The sequence below is a fragment of the Oncorhynchus mykiss genome, chromosome 28 (genome assembly GCF_013265735.2).
Source record: "Oncorhynchus mykiss isolate Arlee chromosome 28, USDA_OmykA_1.1, whole genome shotgun sequence".
Classification (NCBI taxonomy): Eukaryota; Metazoa; Chordata; class Actinopteri; order Salmoniformes; family Salmonidae; genus Oncorhynchus; species Oncorhynchus mykiss.
The window spans coordinates 2204549-2231918 of record NC_048592.1 but is presented as its reverse complement, the minus strand read 5'-3'; the positions used below and the strand labels follow the sequence as shown (position 1 = coordinate 2231918).

The 27370-nt window shown below is 44.0% G+C and overlaps 1 protein-coding gene across 6 annotated transcripts in view; it reads left to right on the top strand.

Annotated features, from left to right (window-relative positions):
- Positions 1-27145, top strand: part of LOC110508335 (rho GTPase-activating protein 12) — a 157229-nt gene extending 130084 nt beyond the window's left edge. Inside the window, exons 5-19 of one of the 6 annotated variants that reach the window (XM_036966258.1) lie at positions 5058-5198; positions 5388-5468; positions 6542-6676; positions 7917-7997; positions 8514-8575; positions 8989-9070; positions 16045-16146; positions 16552-16650; positions 16885-16984; positions 17271-17390; positions 18280-18378; positions 20380-20457; positions 22058-22192; positions 24403-24508; positions 24883-27145. In XM_036966258.1, coding sequence (XP_036822153.1) covers positions 5058-5198; positions 5388-5468; positions 6542-6676; positions 7917-7997; positions 8514-8575; positions 8989-9070; positions 16045-16146; positions 16552-16650; positions 16885-16984; positions 17271-17390; positions 18280-18378; positions 20380-20457; positions 22058-22192; positions 24403-24508; positions 24883-25054 — 1593 coding nt within the window. In that variant the 3' untranslated portion in view covers positions 25055-27145. Of the gene's footprint in view, positions 1-4988; positions 5199-5387; positions 5469-6541; positions 6677-7916; positions 7998-8513; positions 8576-8988; positions 9071-16044; positions 16147-16551; positions 16651-16884; positions 16985-17270; positions 17391-18279; positions 18379-20379; positions 20458-22057; positions 22193-24402; positions 24509-24882 lie in introns of all 6 variants that reach the window. The other 5 variants (XM_036966257.1, XM_036966255.1, XM_036966260.1 and 2 more) reach the window with 5 other exon arrangements.
- The last annotated feature ends 225 nt before the right edge of the window (positions 27146-27370 follow it).

Genomic DNA, 27370 nt, shown 5'->3' with positions numbered 1-27370 from the left:
TAAACTCAAACTCAAGTAGAGAGAGAGAGAGTCCTCCATCGGGTTCCATAAGTAGAGAGAGAGAGAGAGTCCTCCATCGGGTTCCATAAGTAGAGAGAGAGAGAGAGTCCTCCATCGGGTTCCATAAGTAGAGAGAGAGAGAGTCCTCCATCGGGTTCCATAAGTAGAGAGAGAGAGAGTCCTCCATCGGGTTCCATAAGTGGAGAGAGAGAGAGAGTCCTCCATTGGGTTCCATAAGTAGAGAGAGAGTCCTCCATTGGGTTCCATAAGTAGAGAGAGAGTCCTCCATTGGGTTCCATAAGTAGAGAGAGAGAGTCCTCCATCGGGTTCCATAAGTAGAGAGAGTCCTCCATCGGGTTCCATAAGTAGAGAGAGAGAGAGAGTCCTCCATCGGGTTCCATAAGTAGAGAGAGAGAGAGTCCTCCATCAGGTTCCATAAGTAGAGAGAGAGAGAGTCCTCCATTGGGTTCCATAAGTAGAGAGAGAGAGTCCTCCATCGGGTTCCATAAGTAGAGAGAGAGTCCTCCATCGGGTTCCATAAGTAGAGAGAGAGTCCTCCATTGGGTTCCATAAGTAGAGAGAGAGTCCTCCATCGGGTTCCATAAGTAGAGAGAGAGTCCTCCATCGGGTTCCATAAGTAGAGAGAGAGAGTCCTCCATCGGGTTCCATAAGTAGAGAGAGAGAGTCCTCCATCGGGTTCCATAAGTAGAGAGAGAGAGTCCTCCATCGGGTTCCATAAGTAGAGAGAGAGTCCTCCATCGGGTTCCATAAGTAGAGAGAGAGAGTCCTCCATCGGGTTCCATAAGTAGAGAGAGAGAGTCCTCCATCGGGTTCCAAAAGTAGAGAGAGAGGGTCCTCCATCGGGTTCCATAAGTAGGGAGAGAGAGTCCTCCATCGGGTTCCAAAAGTAGAGAGAGAGGGTCCTCCATCGGGTTCCAAAAGTAGAGAGAGAGGGTCCTCCATCGGGTTCCAAAAGTAGAGAGAGAGGGTCCTCCATCGGGTTCCAAAAGTAGAGAGAGAGAGTCCTCCATCGGGTTCCAAAAGTAGAGAGAGAGAGTCCTCCATCGGGTTCCAAAAGTAGAGAGAGAGAGTCCTCCATCGGGTTCCAAAAGTAGAGAGAGAGAGTCCTTGATCGGGTTCCAAAAGTAGAGCGAGAGAGTCCTCCATCGGGTTCCATAAGTAGAGAGAGAGTCCTCCATCGGGTTCCATAAGTAGAGAGAGAGTCCTCCATCGGGTTCCATAACTAGAGAGAGCGAGTCCTCCATCGGGTTCCATAAGTAGAGAGAGAGAGTCCTCCATCGGGTTCCATAAGTAGAGAGAGAGTCCTCCATCGGGTTCCATAAGTAGAGAGAGAGTCCTCCATCGGGTTCCATAAGTAGAGAGAGAGAGTGCTCGATCGGGTTCCATAAGTAGAGAGAGAGTCCTCCATCGGGTTCCATAAGTAGAGAGAGAGTCCTCCATCGGGTTCCAAAAGTAGAGAGAGGGAGTCCTCCATCAGGTTCCATAAGTAGAGAGAGAGAGTCCTCCATCGGGTTCCATAAGTAGAGAGAGAGAGTCCTCCATCGGGTTCCATAAGTAGAGAGAGAGTCCTCCATCGGGTTCCAAAAGTAGAGAGAGAGAGTCATCCATCAGGTTCCATAAGTAGAGAGAGAGTCCTCCATCGGGTTCCATAAGTAGAGAGAGAGTCCTCCATCGGGTTCCAAAAGTAGAGAGAGAGAGTCCTCCATCAGGTTCCATAAGTAGAGAGAGAGAGTCCTCCATCGGGTTCCAAAAGTAGAGAGAGAGAGTCCTCCATCGGGTTCCATAAGTAGAGCGAGAGTCCTCCATCGAGATGGGATCACCTTGCCAGCTACTAGTAGTTATTTTGAACGGAACAGAGCAGATATTGCCTGTTATTACTATGGCTGAGGGATTGGCATATAGTATTTTAATCATATGAATGAATTTGGAGCCAAGTCCCATATGTTCCAAAACCAGCCAAAGATATGATCGCTAACATCAGCTTTTTCTGCGTCGAGAGATACTGTTGATCTGCCCAATGATCTTTGGTTTCTGATGAAGCATGTAAGATATGTAATAGACGACAGAGAGAGAGTCCTCCATCAGGTTCCAAAAGTAGAGAGAGAGAGTCCTCCATCGGGTTCCAAAAGTAGAGAGAGAGAGTCCTCCATCGGGTTCCAAAAGTAGAGAGAGAGAGTCCTCCATCGGGTTCCAAAAGTAGAGAGAGAGAGTCCTCCATCGGGTTCCAAAAGTAGAGAGAGAGAGTCCTTGATCGGGTTCCAAAAGTAGAGCGAGAGAGTCCTCCATCGGGTTCCATAAGTAGAGAGAGAGTCCTCCATCGGGTTCCATAAGTAGAGAGAGAGTCCTCCATCGGGTTCCATAACTAGAGAGAGCGAGTCCTCCATCGGGTTCCATAAGTAGAGAGAGAGAGTCCTCCATCGGGTTCCATAAGTAGAGAGAGAGTCCTCCATCGGGTTCCATAAGTAGAGAGAGAGTCCTCCATCGGGTTCCATAAGTAGAGAGAGAGAGTGCTCGATCGGGTTCCATAAGTAGAGAGAGAGTCCTCCATCGGGTTCCATAAGTAGAGAGAGAGTCCTCCATCGGGTTCCAAAAGTAGAGAGAGGGAGTCCTCCATCAGGTTCCATAAGTAGAGAGAGAGAGTCCTCCATCGGGTTCCATAAGTAGAGAGAGAGAGTCCTCCATCGGGTTCCATAAGTAGAGAGAGAGTCCTCCATCGGGTTCCAAAAGTAGAGAGAGAGAGTCATCCATCAGGTTCCATAAGTAGAGAGAGAGTCCTCCATCGGGTTCCATAAGTAGAGAGAGAGTCCTCCATCGGGTTCCAAAAGTAGAGAGAGAGAGTCCTCCATCAGGTTCCATAAGTAGAGAGAGAGAGTCCTCCATCGGGTTCCAAAAGTAGAGAGAGAGAGTCCTCCATCGGGTTCCATAAGTAGAGCGAGAGTCCTCCATCGAGATGGGATCACCTTGCCAGCTACTAGTAGTTATTTTGAACGGAACAGAGCAGATATTGCCTGTTATTACTATGGCTGAGGGATTGGCATATAGTATTTTAATCATATGAATGAATTTGGAGCCAAGTCCCATATGTTCCAAAACCAGCCAAAGATATGATCGCTAACATCAGCTTTTTCTGCGTCGAGAGATACTGTTGATCTGCCCAATGATCTTTGGTTTCTGATGAAGCATGTAAGATATGTAATAGACGACAGAGGTTACCTGAAGGTAATCGTTGTTTAACAAACCTTTTTTGGTCAAGATGTACCAATTTGGGTAAGTAAGTTTCAAGACGGGAAGACAACATTTTTGAAAATAGTTTAATATCTGTGTTTATCAAAGATAGTGAGAGCACTGGGCGGAGTCCTTACCTTTTTTTTATATAAAAGCAAAATTAATGCTGTATTTACATCCCTTCCAAATGAACCTTTGAACGGCTGTGTTCATCATTTCAAGTAACAGTGGACCTAATTGGTTCTAAAATTTTAAATAGACTTCAGGAGGAATACAGTCACAACCAGGTGATTTGCCTTTATTCATGTTATCCAATGCCCTTTGGAGTTCAATGGAGAGAGATTTGGGCTCTCAGCAGGCCGGATTCTTATGTCTTTTAAAAATGACTCGATCTGGCTTGGTGTGGATTTACAATCAGAGGTGTAAAATTCGTCATAGAAACGGGAGAATCTTTGGTGAATTAATTTGGGTTCTGATAATAATTCACTTGATTCATATTCAATAGTTGCAAATGTTATTTAACCCTTATTTTACCAGGTAAGTTAAACTGAAAACACATTCTCATTTACAGCAATGACCTGGAGAATAGTTATAGGGGAGAGGAGGGGGATAAATGAGCCAATTTGAAGTTGGGGATGATTAGGTGGCCATGATGGTATGAGGGCCAGATTGAATTTAGCCACACCGGGGTTAACATCCCTACTCTTATATAAATGCCATGGAATCTTTAGTGACCACAGAGAGTCAGGATACCCGCTTAACGTCCCATCCAAAAGACGGTCTTCAGGGCAATGTCCCCAATCACTGCCCTGGGGCAGCATGTGGGTCGCGGAGTGATCTTCAAGAAAACTGCAGAAAAAAAGATCTAGTAAACCACAAAGCACACGGGCATCTCCCACTCCCGCAGCTGCCAAGCTGTAGAGAGCGAAGTTGCACTTGGCCAAGTGTAGTCTAGTGGTTGGAGTGTTGGGCCAGTTACCGAAAGGTTGCTGGATCGAATCCCAGAGCTGACAAGGTAAAAATCTGTCGTTCTGCCCCTGAACAAAGCAGTTAACCTACTGTTCCATGGTAGGCCTTCATTGTAAATAATCATTTGTTCTTAACTGACTTGCCCAGTTAAATAAAGGTTAAATTATTTTAAAAAATAAATAAATAAAAACAAAGTTATTCAATCCGTTTCTATGGGCTAATGGCAGTGAGGCCCAATTCAATGTTTCATCAAATACTTTTTTTATATATATTTTTTTATACCTACAGTGGTCCTAAAATTAAAAAACAAATAGCTAAATGATCCTTGGTATGACCCTCTAAAAACAATTCCATATTTTAGCTTAGTAAAAACCCAGCCTCAGGCAGACTCTAGGGGGTTTTAATGGACCTATAGAATAGTCCCACAACTGTAAACCCCTCTCATCTGGCACTCAAGGCAGGCTAGAGCAAATGATTAAAGTATTTGAAAGATTTCAAAGGATTGGTGCTATGCTGTGAGTGACTGCAGTGTTCTTGGCTGTACATTGTGGGTGACTGTGACCTCTATACTGTAGCTCTGACTGTGGTTAATCGTGATTGGTGCTTTCTATTCTCTATGCATAGACAACGCAATGGTGATTGGTCCTTCTCTCTCTCTTTTTTCTCTTTCTTTCTCTCCCTCCCTTTCTCTCTATTTCTTTCTCTCTCCTTCTCCCTGTCTCTTTCTCTCTGCCTCCCCACCTCTCTCCCTCTTCCGTTGCCCCTAATCATAGACAACTCTGCCTCTCTCTTTCTCCCCATCCTTCCTTCCTCTCCTCTCGCTCGCCATTGGTCGCTTCCAGCCTCTGTCGTTGGAGGACAACTGCCACAGCACGTATTCTAGCCAATCAGACAGCCAGTATGGCTCCCCGCCTCGAGGTTGGTCAGAAGAGCTGGATGAGCATGGACACACTCTGTATGTTAGTGACTATACTAATGAGAAGGTACTGGGGACTCTCTCTGTGTCTGTCTTCACTGTCATGGCCTCTGAGTTCTTCTCTATATTACACTTAGACGGGACCACTGCACCACACTAGGTGCTTTTTTAGTGTGTCAGTGATGCTCATCTAGTGTTGTGTGTGTGTGTGTGTGTGTGTGTGTGTGTGTGTGTGTGTGTGTGTGTGTCCATCCAGTGGATTAAGCATGTTGATGAACAGGGCCGACCCTACTACTACAGTGCTGACGGCTCAAGATCTGAATGGAAGCTGCCCAAGGTATGGCCCAGGACAAGTACACTACCTCCAGTTTACCCTGCGTTCATAACCAAGTGGGAAAAAATCTACTTGAATGCACCTCCAACTGGTAATTACTAGTGGGGAACTCGTCTGTCATCCCTGAGCTCCGACATCTCCCACAAGGTGACCTCTGACGTCACTTACCAAGGAAATTATCTCCATAACAGTGTTTTCTGTAGTTAAATGCAACAGCATATGTTTTTTAAACACTGTCATATGTTTACAGACATGGTAGCTGTACTTTTATGGTTGACGCAGCTTGTTGGCCATTACCAGCTTGTTGGCCATTTCATGGTATCCAATTGGTAGTTACAGTCTTGTCCCATCGCTCCAACTCCCGTACGGACTCAGGAGAGACGAAGGTCACGCATCCTCAGAAACATGACCCTGCCAAGCGACACTGCTTCTTAACACACTGCTTGCTTAACCCGGAAACCAGCCGCTCCAATGTGTCGGAGGAAACACCGTACAACTGGCGACCGTGTCAGCGTGCATGCGCCCGGCCCACCACGAGTTGCTAGAGTGCGATGGGACAAGGACATCCCGGCCGGCCAAACCCTCCCCTAACCCGTATGATGCTGGGCCAATTGTGCGTGGCCTCATGGGTCTACCGGTCGCGGCCGGCTGCGTCATAGCCTGGGATCCAGTCTGCGTTTCTCAATGAGTTCAAAGCACGTGAATGCATCCAACTGGACTTCACAACTGATAATTTCCACCTTCCCAGTTGGTTATGAACACAGCATTAGTTTAATAGTTTAGACTGGTTGCTTGTCCCCAAACATAGTTACGCTTATTTGTTTCATATAGGTTTGTCTTTCTCGTTGAAAGTGTTAATGTTTATTAGTACTTCTGTATGATGTTTGTCCCCATCCCCATCCCCATCTCTCTCTCTCTCTCTCTCTGCTCTCTGCTCTCTCTCTTCTCTCTCTTCTCTGTCTCGCTCTCTCTCTGCTCTCGGCTCTCTGCTCTCTCTCTTCTCTGTCTCTCTCTCTCTCTCTCTCTCTCTCTCTCTCTCTCTCTCTCTCTCTCTCTGTGTGTCTGCCTGCCTGCAGTACAACCACTCCCTTCCTCCCCTGCCGGGCGGAGGAGACACCCCTAAGAGCCGCAGTCTGGACAGGAAGCATGTAGAGCCCATCGTCCTGACCAAGTGGAGACACAGCACCTACGCACTGGACACCAACGACAAGGTGAGATGCCCCCCCAAAAATGTAAGTTTCATTATAGGTCACATTTCTAGTCTCTGGGGTATCTTGTCTAGTGAGTTTGTTTATTATGTGAATGTAAGGTATTGAGTCCCAAAATGGCACCAGGGCCCTGGTCAAAAGTACATTTTATTTCACTTTTATTTAGCTAGGCAAGTCTTCTTATTTACAATGACGGCCTAGGAACAGTGGGTTAACTGCCTTGTTCTGGGGCAGAACAACAGATTTCTACCTTGTCAGCTTGGGGATTCGATCCAGAAACCTTTCAGTTACTGGCCCAACGCTCTAACCACTAGGCTACCTGCCTCCCCAATAGGGTGCCATTTGGAACACGAACACGATCATGATGTGAATGTGAGGGGGTAGTTGTAGACTCATGATTCTGCTCTGCAGTGACTCATCAAAAACAACAGGCGTTTCCGTACAGGCTTTGGCCCCCACCATTACAGACAGACAAAAGTCAGTGCCTCTACACCCTCCAATCCCAGCAGCCAATCACCTCGCTTGATAATCACAGAGAGCGAGAATGATCACTGTCCTTCATCTAATCAAATGATGCCTTCATCCAATCAGGCCTATCACGTTCCGAGCTTGCTGCCACCCCTGAGTGCACTTCCTCCTGTTAATTATTACTCCTATTTATCTGAAAAACGATATGACATTTAATGATGACCCATTGATCACTTCTATAATAATATATCATATAATCTATAATCACTTCTATAATCTACAATGATATATCTAGTATCGATGTAAGCATGGCGATATCAACCTTTCCTTTCCCTCAGTTAGTTTGATTTGAGGTTCAATCTAAATATATTAATTGCATGGTTTAATTATGTTATTTTGAAAGAATATTTGACAACGTTCAACAACTCTATCTGTCCTTAACTATCCATGTCAATGTAACCATGTGTTGGTTTACTTCTGCGGCTGTCTCTGGGGCTGTTGCAGAAAGCAGGATCATTAAAAAAAGCAGTCATTGAAAAGCAGTCACATACTGGAGATACTGGAGATCTCGTTATTTCCTGGTTCATTTTCAAAAATAATCTTGAATACAGGTATGTGTTGTTAGTTGTCAACTTAATTATACCATGCTAATTTCAAGCCAGGTATTTCAGAATATTTCGGACAGTTAGCTGGCTAACTTATTGATCGTGCTTTCTGGAACATCCCTCTGAAGTACTCAGTAGTTCTTAGACTGTGTTGTCATTCTCATCACTAGGATGCGGCGTTGGGCCCCAAGGTCCCCGGCTCTCCTGACTCTGACTCCTCAGACCCCTCGTCCCTCAAGCCCCCCACCTCTGTTAGTATCCCCCTCTCTCTCTCTCTCCTCTCCTGAAGTGTGGCCTTCCCTTTGTGCTCCTCTTCTGTCTTCTATTCTACTGTGTGGTCGACTGATGTCAATTTTCATAGAAAATGGTAGAAAATCTGTAGAAACTCTGGTCACTTGTTGTGCCTGAATTGTTACTGGTGACTCTGTAAATATTCTACCTGTATTGTAAGCGACTAGTGGGGGTGACTGTAACCCTGTATCACAGACTAGACTGTGGGGAAACTATTAAGTGTTGTCCTGCTGTGGTTTCACTGCATGATTTCAGTCATACTAAAGTTTCTACTTTCTTGTCTACTCTTTCCTTCAGTCTCTCTGGTTTGGGCTGCTTTTTGTATGTCTGTGTGCCTTTTGGTCAGAAGTAGTGGACTACATAGGAAATAGGGTGTAATTTGTGACAGAGAATGTGTATTGCGTTTTTTCCCCTGTCAGTCGTGTCTGGCCCTGTCTACATGTGATGATGATGTGTGTCTCTCTGTTTCTCTGCAGCCTTCAGAGAAGTGTGGTGTTCTTAATGTGACCAAGATCACTGAGCATGGCAAGAAAGTACGGTGAGTAGTACTGTTTTAGGAAGAGGAGCAGGAATATCCGACACATATGGATAAGCTGTTGGTCAAAGCAACACAACCTGCAGTGTTTGGTTGAGTTGAAATAAGATGTGTCAGTGATGTTTTTGCCCCAAAGCAAAAATAGATTTTGTGTCCGAAATTGCGGCTTGAGCCAATCGTCTTTCAATGGGAGTCATCCGTTGATGGATGACGGACAACTGGCATGATTGTCTGTCAAAAAAATAAAAACGTTGACTTAAGTTGAACTTTTGACAGATAAAAACTGACAATGATAAATTCAGATGTTTTCTTTATTACGTCTCTGTGTGGCCTCAGCCTGTGTGTGTGTGTGTGTGTGTGTGTGTGTGTGTGTGTGTGTGTGTGTGTGTGTGTGTGTGTGTGTGTGTTTTTTACAGGAAAAATTGGACGTCGTCCTGGACAGTCCTTCGGGGCTCCTTGCTACTATTCACTAAAAGCCAGGGGGGTGGGACCAGCTGGGTGAGTAGTGTCAATCTGCTACTCTACTCTACACTCGAGTGTTCAAACCATTAGAAATAGAGTAGAACAGGAATAGATCCTCTGACATGGCAATTTAACCCATCCGTCTCTACAGCAAGACATCATTTTTTTTATTTTTTTTTATTTAATTTAACCTTTATTAAACCAGGCAAGTCATTTAAGAATACATTCTGATTTACACTGACTGCCTACCCCAGCCAAACCCTAACCTGGACGACGCTCGGCCAATTGTACCTTGGTGGCTCCTCCTTCGCTGAGCTGCTACTCTCGCTGCTAGGCAACTGTAGGCTCTCCTCAGTGGTCAAGCCCCACCCTGTCTGGTCTAAAGTAGTGTACTACTGTATATAGGCCGAAAAGAGAAATGCTTAAAATAACATTTCGATTTAGAGTAATAAAGAATTTGAATAATTTTATCAGAGCAAACCAGAAACTTTTCAATATATAAATTCAAACCATACTTTAGAACCATTTAAATATAATACATTGGATGGTTGTGCAGGACTATGGTAGATGAAGTAATCAATCTATCTTTTCAAACCACTAGAGTATTTATCTGGTCAATATGTCAGAGTATTACTGTATGTCTGTTGTTTTAAACAGGGTGTTAGAAACTCAGCAAAAAAAGAAACGCCCCTTTTTCAGGACCCTGTCTTTCAGAGATAATTTGTAAAAATCCAAATAACTTCATAGATCTTCATTGTTAAGGGTTTAAACACTGTTTCCCAGGCTTGTTCAATGAGCCATAAACAATTAGTGAACATGCACCTGTGGAATGGTTATTAAGACACTAACAGCTACAGACAGTAAGCAATTAAGGTCACAGTTATGAAAACTTAGGACACTGAAGATGCCTTTCTACTGTCTCTGAAAAACACCAAAAGAAAGATGCTCAGGGTCCCTGCTCATCTGCGTGAACGTGCCTTAGGCATGCTGCAGGGAGGCATGAGGACTGCAGATGTGGCCAGGGCAATAAATTGCAATGTCCGTACTGTGAGACGCCTCAGACAGTGCAACAGGGAGACAGGACAGACAGCTGATTGTCCTCGCAGTGGCAGATGTGTAACAAGACCTGCATAGGATCGGTACATCCAAACATCACACCTGCGGGACAAGTACAGGATGGCAACAACAGCTGCCCGAGTTACACCAGGAACGCACAATCCCTCCATCAGTGCTCAGACTGTCCGCAATAGGCTGAGAGAGGCTGGACTGAGGGCTTGTAGGCCTGTTGTAAGGTAGGTGCTCACCAGACATCAACGGCAACAACGTCACCTATGGGCACAAACCAACCGTCGCTGGACCAGACAGGACTGGCAAAAAGTGCTCTTCACTGACGAGTTGCGGTTTTGTCTCACCAGGGGGGATGGCCGGATCCGTGTTTATCGTCCAAGGAATGAGCGTTACACCGAGGCCTGTACTCTGGAGCGGGATCGATTTGGAGGTGTCCGTCATGGTCTGGGACGGTGTGTCACTGTATCATCGGACTGAGCTTGTTGTCATTGCAGGCAATCTCAAAGCTGTGCGTTACAGGGAAGACATCCTCCTCCCTCATGTGGTACCTTTCCTGCAGGCTCATCCTGACATGACCCTCCAGCAAGACAATGCCACTAGCCTTAAGGCTCGTTCTGTGCATGATTTCTTGCAAGACAGGAATGTCAGTGTTCTGCCATGGCCAGCGAAGAGCCCGGATCTCAATCCCATTGAGCACGTCTGTGACCTGTTGGATCGGAGGGTGAGGGCTAGGGCCATTCCCCCCAGAAATGTCCGGGAACTTGCAGGTTCCTTGGTGGAAGAGTGGGGTAACATCTCACAGCAAGAACTGGCAAATCTGGTGCAGTCCATGAGGAGAAGATGCGCTGCGGTACTTAATGCAGCTGGTGGCCACACCAGATACTGAATGTTAATTTTGATTTTGACCCCTACTTTGTTCAGGGACACATTATTCCATTTCTGTTAGTCACATGTCTGTGGAACTTCTTCAGTTTGTCTGTTGTTGAATCTTATTATGTTTGTACATACATGTTAAGTTTGCTGAAAATAAACGCAGTTGACAGTGAGAGGACGTTTCTTTTTTTGCTGAGTTTGTGAAAATGTGATTTGTATTATAAATTGTATTTTAATGTTTAAGGACTCTTGGAAGATTTGTCCAAATGAGGACTTAGAGGTCATAATATAATAATGTATTTATATATATATAAATAACAATGGTGAAGACATGAAAATAATTATATTTTGATTTGTTTACCACTTCTTTGGTTGCTACATGATTATTTCATAGTTTTTATGTCCTCACTATTATTCTACAATGTAGGAAGTAGTCAAAATAAAGAAGAACCCTTGAATGAGTAGGTGTGTCCAAACTTTTGACTGGTACTGTATATATATGTACAGTTGAAGTCAGAAGTTTACATACACCTTAGCCAACTACATTTAAACTCTGTTTTTCACAATTCCTGATATTTAATCCTAGTCAAAATCCCCTGTCTAGGTCAGTTAGGATCACCACTTTATTTTAAGAATGTGAAATGTCAGAATAATAGTAGTGAGAATGATTTATTTCAGCTTTTATTTATTTCATCACATTCCCAGTGGGTCAGAAGTTTACATACATTCAATTAGTATTTGGTAGCATTGCCTTTAAATTGTTTAACTTGGGTCAAACGTTTTGGGTAGCCTTCCACAAGCTTCCTACAATAAGTACATTTTGGCTCATTCCTCCTGCCAGAGCTGGTGTAACTGAGTCAGGTTTGTAGGCCTCCTTGCTTGCACACGCTTTTTCAGTTCTGCCCACACATTTTCTATGGGATTGAGGTTTTGTGGGCTTTGTGATGGCCACTCCAATACCTTGACTTTGTTGTCTTTAACACATTTTGCCACAACTTTGGAAGTATGCTTGGGGTCATTGTCCACTTAGAAGACCCATTTGCGACCAAGCTTTAACTTCCTGACTGATGTCTTGAGATGTTGCTTCAATATATCTACGTAATTTTCGATCCTCATGATGATGTGGATTATTATTTTGTGAAGTGCACCAGTCCCTCCTGCAGCAAAGCACCCCCACAACATGATGCTGCCACCCCCGTGCTTCACAGTTGGGATGGTGTTCTTCGGCTTGCAAGCCTCCCCTTTTTTCCTCCAAACATAATGATGGTCATTATGGCCAAACAGTTCTATTTTTGTTTTATCAGACCAGAGGACATTTCACCAAAAAGTACGATCTTTTTACCCATGTGCAGTTGCAAACCGTAGTCTGGATTTGTTATGGCGGTTTTGGAGCAGTGGCCTTTCAGGTTAGGTCAATATAGGACTTTTTTTTACTGTGAATATAGATACTTTTGTACCTGTTTCCTCCAGAATCTTCACAGCATCTTCACTTCCTTTGCTGCTGTTCTGGGATTGATTTGCACTTTTAACACCAAAGTACGTTCATCTGTTGGAGACAGAATGCGTCACCTTCCTGAGCGGTATGACGGCTGCGTGGTCCCATGGTGGTTATATTTGCATACTATTGTTTGTACAGATGAACGTGGTACCTTCAGGCATTTGGAAATTGCTCCCAAGGTTGAACTAGACTTGTGGAGGTCTCAACATTTTTTGCTGAGGTCTTGGCTGATTTATTCTGATGTTCCCATGATGTCAAGCAAAGAGGCACTGAGTTTGAAGGTAGGCCTTGAAATACATTCACAGGTACACCACCAATTGACTCAAATTATGTCAATTAGCCTATCAGAAGCTTCTAAAGCCATGACATCCTTTTCTGGAATTTTCCAAACTGTTTAAAGTCACAGTCAACATAGTGTATGTAAATATCTGACCCACTAGAATTGTGATACAGTGAGTTAAATAATTTAAATAATTATTAAATAATCTGTCTTTAAATAATTGTTGTGTCATGCACAAAGTAGATGTCCTAACCGACTTGCCAAAACTGTAGTTTGTTAACAAGAAATTTGTGGAGTGGTTGAAAAACTAGTTTTAATGACTGTGTGTGTATATACAGTGCCTTGCGAAAGTATTCGGCCCCCTTGAACTTTGCGACCTTTTGCCACATTTCAGGCTTCAAACATAAAGATATAAAACAGTATTTTTTTGTGAAGAATCAACAACAAGTGGGACACAATCATGAAGTGGAACGACATTTATTGGATATTTCAAACTTTTTTAACAAATCAAAAACAGAAAAATTGGGCGTGCAAAATTATTCAGCCCCTTTACTTTCAGTGCAGCAAACTCTCTCCAGAATTTCGTAGAGGATCTCTGAATGATCCAATGTTGACCTAAATGACTAATGATGATAAATACAATCCACCTGTGTGTAATCAAGTCTCTGTATAAATGCACCTGCACTGTGATAGTCTCAGAGGTCTGTTAAAAGCGCAGAGAGCATCATGAAGAACAAGGAACACACTAGGCAGGTCCGAGATACTGCTGTGAAGCAGTTTAAAGCCGGATTTAGATACAAAAAGATTTCCCAAGCTTTAAACATCCCAAGGAGCACTGTGCAAGCGATAATATTGAAATGGAAGGAGTATCAGACCACTGCAAATCTACCAAGACCTGGCCGTCCCTCTAAACTTTCAGCTCATACAAGGAGAAGACTGATCAGAGATGCAGCCAAGAGGCCCATGATCACTCTGGATGAACTGCAGAGATCTACAGCTGAGGTGGGAGACTCTGTCCATAGGACAACAATCAGTTGTATATTGCACAAATCTGGCCTTTATGGAAGAGTGGCAAGAAGAAAGCCATTTCTTAAAGATATCCATAAAAAGTGTAGTTTAAAGTTTGCCACAAGCCACCTGGGAGACACACCAAACATGTGGAAGAAGGTGCTCTGGTCAGATGAAACCAAAATTGAACTTTTTGGCAACAATGTAAAATGTTATGTTTGGCGTAAAAGCAACACAGCTCACACCATCCCCACTGTCAAACATGGTGGTGGAAGCATCATGGTTTGGGCCTGCTTTTCTTCCGCAGGGACAGGGAAGATGGTTAAAATTGATGGGAAGATGGATGGAGCCAAATACAGGACCATTCTAGAAGAAAACCTGATGGAGTCTGCAAAAGACCTGAGACTGGGACGGAGATTTGTCTTCCAACAAGACAATGATCCAAAACATAAAGCAAAATCTACAATGGAATGGTTCAAAAATAAACATATCCAGGTGTTAGAATGGCCAAGTCAAGTCAAGTCCAGACCTGAATCCAATCGAGAATCTGTGGAAAGAACTGAAAACTGCTGTTCACAAATGCTCTCCATCCAACCTCACTGAGCTCGAGCTGTTTTGCAAGGAGGAATGTGAAAAAATTTCAGTCTCTCGATGTGCAAAACTGATAGAGACATACCCCAAGCGACTTACAGCTGTAATCACAGCTAAAGGTGGCGCTACAAAGTATTAACTTAAGGGGGCTGAATAATTTTGCACGCCCAATTTTTCAGTTTTTGATTTGTTAAAAAAGTTTGAAATATCCAATAAATGTCGTTCCACTTCATGATTGTGTCCCACTTGTTGTTGATTCTTCACAAAAAAAATACAGTTTTATATCTTTATGTTTGAAGCCTGAAATGTGGCAAAAGGTCGCAAAGTTCAAGGGGGCCGAATACTTTCGCAAGGCACTGTATATAAAATCTCAATGATGCACCTGTTGTTTAGTAGTAGATGACAAACTCTAACTTAGACACATTATCTCAGTAATATCTCACCAAAAACACTGAATTGACAGTGGGATTGACAAGCTCCATTGACACCACATTGTGGTGTCGTGTGTGTTTCTTCACTGTATATACAAAAGTATGTGGACACCCCTTCTAATTAGTCGATTCGGCGATTTCCGCCACACCCGTTGTATAACATTTTGCACACAGCCATGCCATCTCCATAGACAACCATTGGCAGTAAAATGGCCTAACAGAAGAGCTCAGTGACTTTCAACGTTGTACGTTGTGTCATAGGACAACAGCGTTGTGTCATAGGATGCCCCCTTTCCAACAAGTCAGTTCATAAAATGTCTGCCCTGCTAGAGCTGCCCTGGTCAACTGTAAGTGCTGTTATTGTGAAGTTGAAACGTCTAGCATCAACGGTTCAGCCGCAAAGGGGTAGGCCACACAAGCTCACAGAGCGGGACCCCCGCGTGCTGAAACGCGTAGCTCGTAACAATTATTTGTCCTCTGTTGCAACGCTCACTACCGAGTTGCAAACTGCCTCTGGAAGCAACGTCAGCACAAGAACTGTTCGTCTGGAGCGTCATGAAATGGGTTTCCATGGCCGAGCAGCCACACACAAGCCTAAGATCACCATGCGTAATGCCGAGCATGTGCTGGAGTGGTGTAAAGCTTGCCACCATCTGGTAGTCCGACGGATGAATCTGGGTTTGGCGGATGCCAGGAGAACGCTATCTTCCCGAATGCATAATGCCAACTCTTCAGTTTGGTTAAGGAGGAATAATGATCTGGGACTGTTTTTCATAGTTTCTGGCTAGGCCCCTTAGTTCCAGTAAAGTTCAATCTAAACGCTACAGCATACAATGACATTCTAGAAGATTCTGTGCCTCCAACTTTGTGGCAACAGTTTGGGGAAGGCCCTTTCCTGTTTCAGCATGACAATGCCCCCGCGCACAAAGCGAGGTCCATACAAAATGGTTTGTCGAGATTGGTGTGGAAGAACTTGACTGGCCTGCACAGAGCCCTGACCTGAATTGGAACGCTGACTGTGAGCCAGGCCTACAGGCCTAATCGCCCAACATCAATGCTCTTGTGGCTGAATGGAAGCAAGTCCCCGCAGCAATATTCCAACATCTAGTGAAAAGCCTTCCCAGAAGAGTGGAGGCTGTTATAGCAGCAAAGTGGGGACCAATTCCATATTAATGCCAATGATTTTTCAATGAGATGTTTGACGAGCATACGATTTGTCCACATACTTTTGGTCATGTAGTGTACTTGTTTCTCCCTGTAGTTTGGAGGCATCCAGTCCAAGCCAGAGTTTACTGTGGACTTGAGAGGAGGATCTATAGAGTGGGCTTCCAAAGACAAGTCCAGCAAGAAGCATGTTATAGAGGTGAGTGAGCTCCTACACAAAACGGGGGGGGGGGGGGGGGGGGGGCAGGTAGCCTAGTGGTTAGTGTTGGGCCAGTAACCGAAAGGTCGCTGAATCGAATCCCTGAGCTGACAAGGTAACAATGTGTCTTTCTGCCCCTGAACAAGGCAGTTAACCCACTGTTCCCCGGTAGGCCGTCATTCTAAATAAAGAATTTGCTCTTAACGGATTTGCCTAGTTAAATAAATAATAATATTTATAAATCCTGCTTGAATATGTCCCCTTGGGGCAATTTTCTTTAGGCTATAGCAGTGCCTCAGACAATGGTAGCACTACGTGTATAGAACATGAATGATGACAGGGAGGATTATTTCATGTTGGAGTCTTGCTCTTACTGTTCAAAAACGTATTTGTCTCCTCCTGCAGCTGAAAACCCGTCAGGGCACAGAGCTGCTGATCCAGTCAGAGAATGACAGTTTCGTCAATGACTGGTACAGAGCACTGACGGACACCATCAGCACACACGTGAGTCTACACAAACACACACACGACACAAATCTGATTCATCATAATGTTTGTCACCTTGAAATTGAAAGGATCTTGAAATTCTTGATTCAGTTCCACATATATCCACTAAGTGGCGTAGTTGGCATGTTTAGTCATTGGGCCTTGATGCTATTGCCAGCCCAAAGGCAGCCTACCTGTTTCTGACTGTCCCCTTCTTGTTTCCCTGTTTGTGTGTTACCAACCACACTGTAGGCCTGGGAGTCAGATGAGGCCATAGAGGAGGACATGCCAGAGTCTCCTGGAGCTGAGAAACAAGACAAAGAGAAAGATCACAGAGACTCTAAGAGCAGAGGTTCGTGCAGCCTGCCTGTCTGTCTGTTACCCTAACCCAAACCCACATATATGTTTGAGATCGTTAATCTTTGTCTACCAATGATGTTATTGTTGATCATCATGCGTGTCAGTGTGTTAAGTCATCTCCCATTGCTATTTCTCTACAGAAGATGTTGATGATCATTTATTTTGTTAATAATATGGTAAAATCCCGTTGTCATTAGTCTATAGCCATGAAACCTGTCAGTGTTTCTAGAGTTAGCAGTAAATGTGTCATCTGTACTTCTATTCTCATTGGTCTGTAGCCATGAAGAGTTCTACCAGTATGGACACATCAGATGACAAGAAGACCAGACACAAACTTATGAAGTTCCTCACACGCAGACCCACTCTGCAAGCCGTCAGAGACAAGGGCTACATCAAAGGTATTACAGAGAGACAGCACTGAACCATAGAAATAGAAATGCTAGAATGGGACCATAGAAATAGAAATGCTAGAATGGGAGTCTTATGGGTACACTCCAGGGTTGCGGTCAATTCTGAGTTGAGTTGAAAATTGGTCTTTCAATTTTAATTCTTTAATTTTTATTGGCCACACCCCACAGGAAGCAGAATGCTAATTTAATTTTAATTAAAGAAAGTAGAATTTAATTCATTCTTTTAAAGTTTTAAATAATTACAGTGGTCTGGAAATATTCTAAGATAATTTTGTAGGTTGTCTATAATAATTCATTATTCACTTAGATGTATATGTTTCCCAGAATGCATCATCAAACACTCCAGAATGTACGGTAACAACCTAACATCTAATGACAAAAATACAAACAAAATACGGTTTGACATCATTAAATTAGAATCAAACTAAAGTTTGCAAAGGGTATCTGTTTTCTTAAGAGGTGGCAGGTGCATTTGGCAAAATCTTTGTATAAAGAATGAGTGTCATATGTCTCAGTTAAATTGATTTGAATTGGTTTGAATTCAATTCTACGTATTTTAATTTGATTCAAATTCTGCTTCCTGTGGGGTGTAGCCAATTCAAATGTCAATTTGTAGGTCGAATTTAATTAAATTCAGGAATTTCAAATTGACCCCAACCCTGATACACTCAGTGTAGCTGATATGGTGATGTCCATTCTAGTGATTCTATTTCTAAACAGAGAACTTTACCACACGTGCACAATTAGGACTCCATTTTGGCAAACTAAATCCATGCCATTGACTTGTTGTGTTAAAGATAGAAGAGCCTTTGTTTTCCAGTAGCGAAGTACTTTGGACCTCTATAATAATAAACCTTTCCCTGTCTGTGTGTCTCAGACCAGGTGTTTGGCTGCAGTCTGAGTGACCTCTGTCAGAGAGAGAACGCATCCGTGCCAAGTTTCGTCACGATGTGCATCGACCACATGGAAAACAATGGTATGTGTGTTCGGTAACACTTTACTTGACACCTAACGTTATCATAATATGTCATAACCTGTCATAATATGGTCATAACACTGTCATGACACACCTACGTGAGTGTCAAAACACATAAAACCTTCCAACATTCCATTACTCTATAGCCTACTTGTCTTTTCTGTTATGTAACATTTTCTGAAATTGTCCATATTAAATTACCATTGTAATTGCGCACACATTGATGTCAGACATGTTGCTATCCCAATGCTGTGTTGCTGATGACCAGGTTGAATGCAAGATCAGATTTCAGGAGCAGGATAAAGACACCTTCTTTATGACTGATAACTGACATAAGGGCATGTACTTGACGGGCCTATCTGGCTTGTATGATTATGATAGTCATAATGCTTCAGGACAGTGTCATAATGTATTTTCTTAGTTCAAGTAAAGTGACACAGTATAGTCATAATGCTTCAGGACAGTGTCATAAAGTATTTTCTTAGTTCAAGTAAAGTGACACAGTATAGTCATAATGCTTCAGGACAGTGTCATAATGTATTTTCTTAGTTCGAGTAAAGTGACACAGTATAGTCATAATGCTTCAGGACAGTGTCATAAAGTATTTTCTTAGTTCAAGTAAAGTGACACAGTATAGTCATAATGCTTCAGGACAGTGTCATAAAGTATTTTCTTAGTTCAAGTAAAGTGACACAGTATAGTCATAATGCTTCAGGACAGTGTCATAATGTATTTTCTTAGTTCGAGTAAAGTGACACAGTATAGTCATAATGCTTCAGGACAGTGTCATAAAGTATTTTCTTAGTTCAAGTAAAGTGACACAGTATAGTCATAATGCTTCAGGACAGTGTCATAATGTATTTTCTTAGTTCGAGTAAAGTGACACAGTATAGTCATAATGCTTCAGGACAGTGTCATAATGTATTTTCTTAGTTCAAGTAAAGTGACACAGTATAGTCATAATGCTTCAGGACAGTGTCATAAAGTATTTTCTTAGTTCAAGTAAAGTGACACAGTATAGTCATAATGCTTCAGGACAGTGTCATAAAGTATTTTCTTAGTTCAAGTAAAGTGACACAGTATAGTCATAATGCTTCAGGACAGTGTCATAATGTATTTTCTTAGTTCAAGTAAAGTGACACAGTATAGTCATAATGCTTCAGGACAGTGTCATAAAGTATTTTCTTAGTTCAAGTAAAGTGACACAGTATAGTCATAATGCTTCAGGACAGTGTCAAAGTATTTTCTTAGTTCAAGTAAAGTGACACAGTATAGTCATAATGCTTCAGGACAGTGTCAAAGTATTTTCTTAGTTCAAGTAAAGTGACACAGTATAGTCATAATGCTTCAGGACAGTGTCATAATGTATTTTCTTAGTTCAAGTAAAGTGACACAGTATAGTCATAATGCTTCAGGACAGTGTCATAAAGTGTATTTTCTTCAAGTTCTTTAAAATATGATGAAAAAAAAATACTAAAGATTTCATTACAACAACAAAGGATTTAACAAACAAACTTTCAAACGAAAGGAAACCTCTTGACAGGGAAGAAACGCATTTGAATAAATGTGTGTTTTGAAGCTCTTATGTAGGTGTCATGACCAGCCATAAAATAACACAATATATGTCACAACAGGTGTAAATATATGTGTCATGACAGTGCTATGACCATATTATGACAGGTTACGTCAGCTGTTATGACAGATTATGACATGGTTATGACCGTGTAATAACGTGTTATGATGCCAGGTGTCGGAGACAGTGTTACCGTGTGCTCCTGTGTCTGTCTGCCTGTTGTCTCTCATTCTGATGCTGTGATGATATTAGCAGGAAGAATAAAGGCTTACCAGGCACTCTAAACAGATAGAGAGCCTGGTAGATAGAGTGCAATTTAAAGGCCTTTGTTGAGTTTGCATATCCATGAAGGAAGGTTAAAACAATGCAAACAATTGGGCTACTGCCAACGTGTGTGTGATGATGGTGCTGTGTTCCTCTGTCTGTAGCTCTGAATGTGGACGGGCTGTACAGAGTGAGTGGGAACCTGGCTGTCATCCAGAAACTACGCTTCGCTGTCAATCATGGTAGGTGCTACTGTCCTCTCTCTTCACTGTCAATCGTGGTAGGTGCTCCTGTCCCCTCTCTTCACTGTCAATCATGGTAGGTGCTCCTGTCCCCTCTCTTCACTGTCAATCATGGTAGGTGCTCCTGTCCTCTCTCTTCACTGTCAATCATGGTAGGTGCTCCTGTCCCCTCTCTTCACTGTCAATCATGGTAGGTGCTCCTGTCCTCTCTCTTCACTGTCAATCATGGTAGGTGCTCCTGTCCCCTCTCTTCACTGTCAATCATGGTAGGTGCTCCTGTCCCCTCTCTTCACTGTCAATCATGGTAGGTGCTACTGTCCTCTCTCTTCACTGTCAATCATGGTAGGTGCTCCTGTCCCCTCTCTTCACTGTCAATCATGGTAGGTGCTCCTGTCCTCTCTCTTCACTGTCAATCATGGTAGGTGCTCCTGTCCTCTCTCTTCACTGTCAATCATGGTAGGTGCTACTGTCCTCTCTCTTCACTGTCAATCATGGTAGGTGCTCCTGTCCTCTCTCTTCACTGTCAATCATGGTAGGTGCTCCTGTCCTCTCTCTTCACTGACAATCATGGTAGGTACTCCTGTCCTCTCTCTTCAATGTCAATCATGGTAGGTGCTACTGTCCTCTCTCTTCACTGTCAATCGTGGTAGGTGCTACTGTCCTCTCTCTTCACTGTCAATCATGGTAGGTGCTCCTGTCCTCTCTCTTCACTGACAATCATGGTAGGTACTCCTGTCCTCTCTCTTCAATGTCAATCATGGTAGGTGCTACTGTCCTCTCTCTTCACTGTCAATCATGGTAGGTGCTACTGTCCCCTCTCTTCGCTGTCAATCATGGTAGGTGCTCCTGTCCCCTCTCTTCGCTGTCAATCATGGTAGGTGCTCCTGTCCCCTCTCTTCGCTGTCAATCATGGTAGGTGCTCCTGTCCTCTCTCTTCACTGTCAATCATGGTAGGTGCTCCTGTCCCCTTTCTTCACTGTCAATCATGGTAGGTGCTCCTGTCCTCTCTCTTCAATGTCAATCATGGTAGGTGCTACTGTCCTCTCTCTTCACTGTCAATCATGGTAGGTGCTACTGTCCCCTCTCTTCGCTGTCAATCATGGTAGGTGCTCCTGTCCCCTCTCTTCGCTGTCAATCATGGTAGGTGCTCCTGTCCCCTCTCTTCGCTGTCAATCATGGTAGGTGCTCCTGTCCTCTCTCTTCACTGTCAATCATGGTAGGTGCTCCTGTCCCCTTTCTTCACTGTCAATCATGGTAGGTGCTCCTGTCCTCTCTCTTCACTGTCAATCATTGTAGGTGCTCCTGTCCCCTCTCTTCACTGTCAATAATGGTAGGTGCTCCTCTCTCTCTCTCTCTGTTTACTGCAACTAGGCTTGCAAAATTCTGGTAACTTTACCACAACATCTCCTGGTTTTCCAGAAGTCCCGGTTAGAGTATTCAGGATTTCCTGCTTATTCCCTCCAGCCAGGACTTCTGGAGATTTTAGGAAAGTCACCAGAATTGTGCAACTCTAACTGCAAGCATGTATACTTGTACCTATAGCGTACACACTACGTAGTTCACTGAATAACCCTGTGTCTTTATCTGTGTGTGTGTGTAGATGAAAAGGTGGACCTTGAGGAGGGAAAATGGGAAGATATCCACGTGACTACGGGAGCGTTGAAGATGTTCTTTAGAGAGCTACCTGAACCGCTCTTCACTTACAGCTTATTCCATGACTTTGTCAATGCCATCAGTGAGTACACTGTTCCATTAATTGAAAATGTTCTTCATTTATCATCATTAGTGACATTACAAGGCCCTCGGATCAACCCCCCCCCCCACACACACACACACACACACACACAATGCAATTTAGAAATGCGCTTGTGCATCAGCAGTTTTTCTCTTGTTATGTCAGTCACTGATAGTCAGTCAATTTGACCATGTCAGCTAGCATTTTTTTGATTGCTAAGTTAGTTTAGGTCCTAGCTATCTACACTTGTTATCATGGTCGAATTACCGGCTGGGGGGGCCCCCATTTGATTTTGTTAGTCAGTCTCACTCAGATATCATATTAAAATGGATGTGGGTACGTAGACCCAGATCAACTGCATTCGTCTTACGATAGCTAGGTGGGACCATTTGCCTCAAGTCGTGCGACACATCTTCTTCGCATAGAGTTGATAAGGCTGTTGATTGTGGTCGGTGGAATCTTGTCCCACTCCTCTTCAATGGCCGTGCGAAGTTGCTGGATGTTGCTGGAACACGCTGTCGTACACGTTGATCCAGAGCATCCCAAACATGCTTAATGGGTGACACGTCTGGTGAGTAAGCAGGCCATGGAAGAACTGGGACATGTACAGAAAGACAGTCCCATCCGGCATGGGGTCGTGCTTTGTCTTTCTGAAACATGAGGTGATGGCGGCGGATGAATGGCAGGACAATGGGCCTCAGGATCCCGTCTCTGTGCATTCAAATAGCCATCAATAAAATGCAAATGTGATCATTGTCCATAGCTTTTGCCAGCCCATACCATAACCCCACGGCCACCATGAGGCACTCTGTTGACAACGGTGACAATGACGCCGCGCGCACTGTCTACCATCTGCCCGGTGTAGTCGAAGGTGAACATTTGCCAACCAAACGACGCCGAACTGCAGTCAGGTCAAAACCCTGCTGAGGACGACAAACACACAGATGAGCTTCCCTGGGACGGTTTCTGACAGTTTGTCCTGAAATTGTTTGGTTGTGCAAACCCACAGTTTCATCAGCTGTCTGACTGACTGTTCTCAGACGATCCCGCAGGGGAAGAAGCCGGATGTGGAGGTCCTTGGCGTGATTACACGTGGTCTGCGGATGTGGAGGTCCTGGGTTAGCGTGATTACACGTGGTCTGCGGATGTGGAGGTCCTGGGTTAGCGTGATTACACGTGGTCTGCGGATGTGGAGGTCCTGGGTTGCCGTGATTACACGTGGTCTGCGGATGTGGAGGTCCTGGGTTAGCGTGATTACACGTGGTCTGCGGATGTGGAGGTCCTGGGTTGGCGTGATTACACGTGGTCTGCGGATGTGGAGGTCCTGGGTTGGCGTGATTACACGTGGTCTGCGGATGTGGAGGTCCAGGGTTAGCGTGATTACACGTGGTCTGCGGATGTGGAGGTCCTGGGTTGGCGTGATTACACGTGGTCTGCGGATGTGGAGGTCCTGGGTTGGCGTGATTACACGTGGTCTGCGGATGTGGAGGTCCTGAGTTGGCGTGATTACACGTCGTCTGCGGATGTGGAGGTCCTGGGTTGGCGTGATTACACGTGGTCTGCGGATGTGGAGGTCCAGGGTTAGCGTGATTACACATGGTCTGCGGATGTGGAGGTCCTGGGTTGGCGTGATTACACGTGGTCTGCGGATGTGGAGGTCCTGGGTTAGCGTGATTACACGTGGTCTGCGGATGTGAGGCCAGTTGGACGTAGAGAAATGAACATTCAATTCTCTGGCAGTAGCTCTGGTGGACATTCCTGCAGTCAGCATGCCAATTGCACGCACCCTCAAAACTTGAGACATCTGTGGCATTGTGTTGTGTGACAAAACGGCACATTTTAGAGTGGCCTTTTATTGTCCCAGCCCAAGGTGCACCTGTGTAATGATCATGCTGTTTAATCACCTGCTTGATTTGCCAAACCTGTAAGGTGGCTGCATTATCTTGGCAACGGAGAAATGCTCACGAACAGTGACGCAAATAAATTTGTGCACAAATGTGTGCATATGGAACATTTCTGGGTTATTTTATTTCAGCTCATGAACCTTGGGAATAAAACTTTACGTGTTGCATTTCTATTTTTGTTCAGTATATTAGGGGGGGACAAGTGAAATGTGAGTGTTAGTTAATGAAAGGCTTTTTAGTGTTGTTTTTTACTGTGTCTAAGACAATTTTCTTCTGTAACATTTGTCCTGACTTCCTGTTAAACAGAGATCCCAGACTACATGCAGCGTGTCCAGTCTATCAAGGAGCTGGTCAAACAGTTGCCCAAACCCAATCAGGACACCATGCAGGCCCTCTTCAAACACCTCAGGAAGTAAGTCACACTTCAACAGTGAACTAAATTACAATGTGATCTGATTGTGTTAGCCTTATTCATGTTGATCCACTGGCTAACAGGAGTAGGGTTGCAAAATTCCTAGGTTTTCTAGAAATATAAATGTTCTGTACAATTATATAATGTTACAGCTTTGGCTCTAATAACCCTGCATCTCTTCTCTCTCTCTCACTCTCTCTCTCACTCTCTCTCACTCTCTCTCACTCTCTCTCACTCACTCTCTCACACACACACACTGTGCTTTTACTTACTTTCATCGCCTCTTGCCAGGCCGTCAATGTGTTTCTTTTAACTGGCTGGTTAAATAAAGCTTCAAGAAAATAACAACTTGATCTCTCTCTGTCTGTCTGCAGGGTGATTGACCATGGCGAGGAGAACCGTATGACGACCCAGAGCGTAGCCATAGTGTTTGGCCCCACCCTGCTCAGACCCGAGACAGAGACCTGGAACATGGCAGTCCACATGGTCTATCAGAACCAGATAGTGGAGCTCATCCTGCTGGAGTATGAGGGTATCTTTAGGTAGAAACCAGAGGAGAGACTTTTCCCCGTGTACAGATCTAGTACCAGCTTACGCTCGCCCAATCCTAACCTTAACCATTGGTGGGGAGAATGCCAAACTGACCCAGGATCAGTGTTTGTTACGGTCTATGGTAATGAATACAACCCCGGCCTACTCTCTGAACAACACCACCACCATGACCAAACAGAGCTCTCAACCCAGACCAATCCCAAGCCTCTTCTTCCTCTAACCCGTGGTCATTCACAGCACACCTCAGATTCCATCCCCCACAGACCAGACCTGTATGGATACATGGTAAAAAACAAAGGTGGACTTATTATCCACGACCAATAAACCAACCAAGTTGAGACTCTTTGCACTTGGCTGCAAACATGTGTGCTTCCCCCCTCCTCTTCTGGATTTGTGGCACTTACTGCCAAAGACAAAAATCCACTTCTGTCCATACACTGGATTTCCATGGCCCAGTACCTGAGTTAGCCTCTCGTCTGGATAGACTGGCCGAATGGAGGATACTGTCCGGATGGAGCGTTGAAGAGAGGACAGACACTATATTATGGTTAGGGTGGAGTAACAACCTTGATATGTTCAGGAAAGGTGGGTCTGTCAGGCAGGCCTCAGTAACCTCAGTCTCCCAACAGTGGCGTCAGTATTGCAGGGGGAGGGTCTATCGATCCACTATTCTGGCTGCACTAAACAGTATTTAGCCTACACTGTACAGTATATTTACCTGTTAAGGACATACAGACCAGACCGTATAGAGAGGTCTGTCTGTCTCTTGCTTGGTCTCTCTGTTTGCTGGGACACCTTCAGCTCCTCTACCAACACAATGTCGGCGTCCCAAAACAACTTCTGAACAGAGCCCTATGGGCCTTGGTCCAAAATGAAAATGCTGAGCTATATAGGGGAAAATACTTACCTTACCTTTATTTTCTATATGCTGTTCGTTCAGGCACCTCTTCTCTCTGTGGGCTCAACTAGAGAATCAATGAATGTCTGTAAATAAAGTGGCTTTGTCTCCCTCTGCTGTTTCTAAAGTACAGAGCTGGGAGAGTGTACTTGCGTCCCAAATGGTACTCTACTCTCTATCTAGTGCATCATCAAAAGTAGTGCACTATATAGGGTATAGGGTGCCATTAGATACGCAGCCCATTATGTACCTGTATGTCATGTAATGAGCTATATGGTAGACTCTTACCTCCTAATACAGCCCTGTGTGTGCGTGCATTTGTGTGTGCGCTTGCGTGCCTGTGTAAAGGCCCCAGCACGCATCAGAAATGACCAATATCCTCTAATATACACACTTCTTTTCTCTCTTTCTCTCTTTCTCTCTCTCTCTCTGGAGATACTGGAAGCAGTCCGTTTTACACTACTCAAAGGTAGTGCTCTATGTAGGCACTAGGGTGCCATTTGGGATGCTCCAACTGACTCATGGTTTTTCTTCAGCCATATTCATACCAAAACTACTCTGCTTCTCTGGTTTTTAGAACAAGTCCGCTCCTATCAGTCAGATAACTTAAAAACACAGAAATGGTACTGAGATGTGTATATCTTTGGACTGGTTGTAAATGTATTATAATAAGCCAAGCAACATTTAAGAAAATAAATATAAACAACGTGTGAATGTGTGTGTGTGGACAGGGGACTGATGGACAGGAAGTATGTTGTACAGATGTCTGATAGTAATTAAAGTACGACTTTATGGTGAACATTAGAAACTTGAGGAAACAAACATGTTTATTTAAGACCCATTCCACCAAAATCATATGATCTGTTTAGGGTTGAACAATTCTGGTAACTTTCCTAAAATTCCCAGGTTTTTCAGAAATCCCTGTTGGGAGGATTCTCTGGATATTCAGCTATTTCCTCCTGATTCCGGGAACATTCAAACTAGGATTGTTGGAAAGCCTGGGAGTTTGGGGAAAGTTACTGGAATTTCACAAACCTAGAACTATTATATGAACTGCGGTTTTAAAAGTTTAGCTGTATTTTTGGTAAGTGGCACATTTTGAATGTAATTATTTTCCAAACTAACTGCTGTTCATGACTTCTTTGTTTAATTGGAATAAAGGCCTCCATTGAGACCCTGTAAAAACCTGTGGCAGTCTTGTTTTATCATACGTTCTCGTCTGATATACACGCACACATTCTGCACACGTGAGCACTGATACCTTCAGCCAGAAACGTGCACGTTTCCGCCATCCATGCACACGAGGCAAAGTTCATTCAGATGGGGCTCGTTGATACTGTATATCATGATATGAGTTTTTGCTAAGAGGGCACATGTGTCTCTAACTTGGTTGATCGGAAACATTTCTACTT